At 43.6% G+C, this 6,113-nt stretch overlaps 1 protein-coding gene across 1 annotated transcript; it reads right to left on the reverse strand.

Moving 5' to 3' along the window:
* Window positions 1–5,191: 5,191 nt before the first annotated feature.
* Window positions 5,192–5,785, reverse strand: LOC126267737 (101 kDa malaria antigen-like). The gene has a single exon (XM_049973040.1). The coding sequence runs from the start codon at window positions 5,783–5,785 to the stop codon at window positions 5,192–5,194; it is 594 nt and encodes a 197-aa protein (XP_049828997.1).
* Window positions 5,786–6,113: the final 328 nt, after the last annotated feature.

Genomic DNA, 6,113 nt, shown 5'->3' on the forward strand with positions numbered 1-6,113 from the left:
AGCCGTGCCCTTTGAAAGGAACCATTGCTGAATTAACGCAGAGGGATTTAGGGAAATCATGGAATACCTACATCTGGATGGCTGGATGCGTGTTTGAAACGTCGTCGTCCCGAATGCGAGTCAAGCGGACCGAAAACTGCGCAACATAATTCGGTTTTAGCGATCAGGTTCGGAAACGCTGCTATATTCATCTTTTAGCCCAGATCATTCGCCGTGTGATTAGCAAGGAAAATATGCTTGGACGTTGATCTCAGTCGGACGAGGAAGTACAAGAGGGGGATGTGGGTTGGATCCGTCAGCAACCGACCGCGTTCCACGAAACACGAATTCATTGTCCCGTTTCCCTGTGGAAAAAAATGTGTTAATGCGCGTAGAAGCATTCAATTATCCCTTTGTGGCTGGTGTTTAGGTTTCATTTGACTGCTCCTTATACGTTCAAAATAGTAAACATATCACACCCTCATTGTGGAATCTTTGTGTTTGATTTATAACTCTGTATTCGCTTTTTGCAGAAACAAAGCAATAATGACATAGTCCGCTGTGGACACTTGCCAAACGAGACCACAGGAAGTCCTGGTTTAACCAATGCCCTCTGAAACTTCCTAATTATTTGTCGACAAGTGTGACAGACTGACATCTATAAAATCTCTGTTGGATTGACGTCGCTGTACGGAAAAGGCAGGGATAAGGCTGAACTTTCATCACAAAGATGAGAAGGATGACAGCCACAAAGAAGTAGTATGTGCGTTATAGTAGTGGTATGACATCTAGAGAGCTTTATTTTAAATGACTTCGTAATGAAACCGTCTACGTAAGTCAGTACACATTCAGATTTCGCTTCACACTGCTCACACACCACCAACACTCGTGTGTAGGACTACATGACTCGATCTTATGAAAATATACACTCCTGGAAATTGAAATAAGAACACCGTGAATTCATTGTCCCAGGAAGGGGAAACTTTATTGACACATTCCTGGGGTCAGGTACATCACATGATCACACTGACAGAACCATAGGCACATAGACACAGGCAACAGAGCATGCACTATGTCGGCACTAGTACAGTGTATATCCACCTTTCGCAGCAATGCAGGCTGCTATTCTCCCATGGAGACGATCGTAGAGATGCTGGATGTAGTCCTGTGGAACGGCTTGCCATGCCATTTCCACCTGGCGCCTCAGTTGGACCAGCGTTCGTGCAGACCGCATGAGACGACGCTTCATCCAGTCCCAAACATGCTCAATGGGGGACAGATCCGGAGATCTTGCTGGCCAGGGTAGTTGACTTACACCTTCTAGAGCATGTTGGGTAGCACGGAATACATGCAGACGTGCATTGTCCTGTTGGAACAGCAAGTTCCCTTGCCGGTCTAGGAATGGTAGAACGATGGGTTCGATGACGGTTTGGATGTACCATGCACTATTCAGTGTCCCATCGACGATCACCAGAGGTGTACGGCCAGTGTAGGAGATCGCTCCCCACACCATGATGCCGGGTGTTGGCCCTGTGTGCCTCGGTCGTTTGCAGCCCTGATTGTGGCGCTCATCTGCACGGCGCCAAACACGCATTTGACCATCATTGGCACCAAGGCAGAAGCGACTCTCATCGCTGAAGACGACACGTCTCCATTCGTCCCTCCATTCACGCCTGTCGCGACACCACTGGAGGCGGGCTGCACGATGTTGGGGCGTGAGCGGAAGACGGCCTAACGGTGTGCGGGACCGTAGCCCAGCTTCATGGAGACGGTTGCGAATGGTCCTCGCCGATACCCCAGGAGCAACAGTGTCCCTAATTTGCTGGGAAGTGGCGGTGCGGTCCCCTACGGCACTGCGTAGGATTCTACGGTCTTGGTGTGCATCCGTGCGTCGCTGCGGTCCGGTCCCAGGTCGATGGGCACGTGCACCTTCCGCCGACCACTGGCGACAACATCGATGTACTGTGGAGACCTCACGCCCGACGTGTTGAGCAATTCGGCGGTACGTCCACCCGGCCTCCCGCATGCCCACTATACGCCCTCGCTCAAAGTCCGTCAACTGCACATACGGTTCACGTCCACGCTGTCGCGGCATGCTACCAGTGTTAAAGACTGCGATGGAGCTCCGTATGCCACGGCAAACTGGCTGACACTGACGGCGGCGGTGCACAAATGTTGCGCAGCTAGCGCCATTCGACGGCCAACACCGCGGTTCCTGGTGTGTCCGCTGTGCCGTGCGTGTGATCATTGCTTGTACAACCCTCTCGCAGTGTCCGGAGCAAGTATGGTGGGTCTGACACACCGGTGTCAACGTGTTCTTCTTTCCATTTCCAGGAGTGTATGTGTTATATCCATTATTACACACGAACATATATATTAGTTAATCATTTTAATCATTTCTATCCTACATAAAGGAAGGTAAAATTCCTCACATTTAATGCAAAAACACTCAAGTGTTTATCAAGTTATTTATCCCTTTTAGAGTAAAAATACACTTATTATGGGGATTCTCTACTCCTTGTCCAAATAATTCAACAACATTACAGTGTAATACTTGACATAAAAGCTTATAATCTAATACATACATAATATTATCAAATTATTACTGCTAATTATTTTACCATAAACATTCAATACACAGTTATGGGGTAGCTCACTTGCACTTCTGATTGGTCCTTTGTATATTCACTTCGTTTTTCTTAGTCCAGGGGACCGAGTAAGATGCTCTGCAATAGGTCTTGTGCGGATATACTTCCATATTGTAATCTTTTATGATTTCAGGGCGTACAGTCAATATTTCGAGGTATCCGGATAATAATTCTGTTAATTGTGCAGCCTCTGAAGCATTAATGCAAGTTGCCTCCTGTACTATCTCTCCTATTGTTGTGAGGATGTCACTCACGTTGCTGGGTGCATCGTTATACCGATTTTTGTGACACATCTGTGGGTGCTTATGATCCAACACTAACAACTTCTGTTTGCTGACAGGAAGTTTCCTTTTCTCATCAGCGGAAGGTTAGCACCGAACTCCCGATTCAGCATTAATGTTATGGGTCGCTGTTGGTACTTAAACGCACATGTCCCACGGGCAGGATCAATTACAGCTTCCCTTTCCCGAAGGAACTCAAGACCCAGATGCACCGGTACTGACAAGTTATTCTTTAGGAGGAACGCGTATAGTAAGCGATCATTTCCCAAAGAAACATCCACCTGTGTCTGGTATTTTCTACTCTTTGCCTTTTTTCCCAATGACCCTATAACCTTACAATTTGCAACCGGCAAAATCGGCTTTCTTCTTATCTCCGATAACTTCTTGAAAAACTGCTTGTTCATAACTGATACATTCACACCTGTGTCAAGCAGAATAGTAGTTGTTACACCATTTACAGCTCCGGAGACACTTGTTGGGATACTTTCCGTTTGTGGCTTATCAGAGACAGCTGGTTCCTGATATAGCTCATCTTCGATCCTGTGGCCATTCTGATACCGTTATCATGTTTATTTTTTGTGTCATCGACCCTTGCCTTCATTGTTGGCCTCGGTCACCTGGCGAAGGCCTACAGGGGCTGAAATTAGTTTGTTGGCTTCTGAGTGTTTTGTTTTGTTTCCGAAGGTACCTCCACTATTCTAACATTTTGTGAGTTTTCAGTCGGAGGAGGCCTGCTTGGATCTCACCACGGTGGATTTTGATTGCTTGGTATAGGTATAGCCTGTACATAATTTATTGGCTGACCTGAATTGATATAATTTTGCTGAGGCTGCCAATGTCTTGGCCCTGGCTGTCGCCAATATTCAGTGTCACCCCGCATATTTTTAGGCTTGTCTTTATATGGACTGTCTGACCTGTTGTAATTTCATCTCTTTCGGTTGCTATTGTTATTGTTTGGGTTTTCATTGTGGTACGGTCTGTGATTACCATCCGGTTGTTGGTGTTCTTCGGCATTTTGAAAATAATTGTTATTATTATTAGGATAGCCGGCCGCAGTGGTCTAGCGGTTCTAGGCGCCCAGTTCGGAACCGCGCGACTGCTACGGTCGCAGGTTCGAATCCTGCCTCGGGCATGGTTGTGTGTGATGTCCTTAGGTTAGTTAGGTTTAAGTAGCTCTAAGTTCTAGGAGACTGATGACCACAGATGTTAAGTCCCATAGTTCTCAGAGCCATTTAGCCATTATTAGGATAAGCAAAACTTTGGTTGTAGGGATTCCTACTACTACTATTATTATTGTATTTTTCGTTACTATAAGCTTTACTTTGGACTACCTTCGCCCCTATTTTCATTATTTCCATTCCATGAGGATTTTCTATTACGACTATTATTATTGCTGATCAGGTCAGAATTTTTTCTGGCGTCTTCTTGTACTAGATCCAGAGAATCAGTTACAGACAGAAATTCGTTCAGATCGGTGTATGTAAAATTAAATATTTTTTCTCTAATATGTATGGGTAATCTAGCTTTTAACACTCGCAATACGTCTCTGGTGGTTACTGGCTCATCCCAGTACCGGCTGATGTCAATATATTTTTCAAAGAAATTTCTTAAGGAACCTGACATCGGATTGTACATTTCTGCATTGTAAACAATTTTACGGGGTCGCTCTTGAGTAGACGCTGACCAGAATTCATCAAGGAACGCCTTCTCAAAGTCGTGGAATATCTTGCAAGTTTCTGCTGCATTTAATGCCCAGAGCGACGCATCACCAGAAATATGTGAAACCACAAACTGTATTTTCTGTTCTTCCGACCATGATTTTGGAAGTTTCGAATGAAAACTACTGGATGTCCGTTTTTCTTGCTTTCTTCGTTAAATATTTGAAACTGTCTATGCTTAATTAGACTTTCTTCATTCATCAAAGTAGTTAAGTGCATGGAACTGCTATTATTCCCAGGTGGTGTGGTTACTTTATTACAAGTAAATTCTATTCCACTATTATTGTTCCTTGGTGTCACATATTGCTCTGGTAATATCGGTTGATTACCAAAATTTGGTCTTCCTTCTGGTGCATTAAAATTCGCCGTTAGATTATCTGCGATTTTTTCCTGTCAGTACCAGTGTTGTCATTACTGCATACTGTCAGATTTTCAAAGTTTTGATTTTCAGAGATCAGCTCCCTGGCTACTTATGTTCGGACTTGAGTTCGGATTTCCGAGGAAATGTCCTCCAGCATTGTGTCTACAGCGGTAGCCAAGGCTTTGAATTGGTTCTCTAGTCTATCTACTTCAGTTTGAGGTCTATTGACCTGAACTGAATGTTTGTTAACGGTGCAATAGTGGTTTTTACTGCATCGATTTCCTGCTTAAAATGGGTAGTAATAGCATTATCACAGTCTACCAACACCTGATTTATCCTACGGACAATTTCTTTATCTCTTTCCACAAAAATATTGTTTATATTTTCTATAAATTTCTTTTCCTTTTCTTGGTCCCTGAGCTCCTGTTGCTGTTTTTCTATAAGCTTTTCCTTTCTACGTTTTTCCTTTTCCTGCTGACGTTGTCTTTCAAGCTCCTGCTCTTTAAGCTCGCGTTGTTTTTCACTCTCCTGCTCTTTAATAGTAAACTTTTCAAATAATGCAGTTAGCATATCTTGTATGGACATAGCTTGAGAATTGCTAACTTCTGCCCCTTGTCCAGAAGAAGTATTGTCATTAATTCCTAACTGGTTGAATGCAGGATTGTCAGTTTGTTTTGACAACTCCTCGGTTTTACTATCACTCGGAACATTAGTTTCTAAATTATCATTTATAATTAAATTTTCTAATAATTCGACAGAAACATGGGTAGATTGTTCTGCCTGAGACTCTGATGTCATCTCTGCATCAGTATGCTCATTGGGTTTATTTTTCTGTTGTTTAACCAATCTATCACGAATATAGCACAACAAATATATAAATCACTGGCAAACACAAAATGATCTTATAACTAACACATATACACAAATAACACTTAAAAATATTATTTTCGCAGCCAGAGTATTCAATTATTACTACTTGTGGCTGGAGGTACTGATTTCATTTTAAAATTGCACACGCAGCGTATGTTGTCATCGTGCTGCTATGTAATAACTGAACCTGAACATCTGTTCCTACCTGTGTGAGGGTGGTGCACTGCACTGCTTGTATGAAGGTACTGTCGCACCA

This window comes from Schistocerca gregaria, chromosome 4, assembly GCF_023897955.1.
Source record: "Schistocerca gregaria isolate iqSchGreg1 chromosome 4, iqSchGreg1.2, whole genome shotgun sequence".
Taxonomy (NCBI): domain Eukaryota; kingdom Metazoa; phylum Arthropoda; class Insecta; order Orthoptera; family Acrididae; genus Schistocerca; species Schistocerca gregaria.

Coding starts and splice junctions, on each gene's coding strand:
- LOC126267737 (XM_049973040.1), bottom strand. CDS start 5,785: ATGACATCAGAGTCTCAGGCAGAACAATCTACCCATGTTTCTGTCGAA.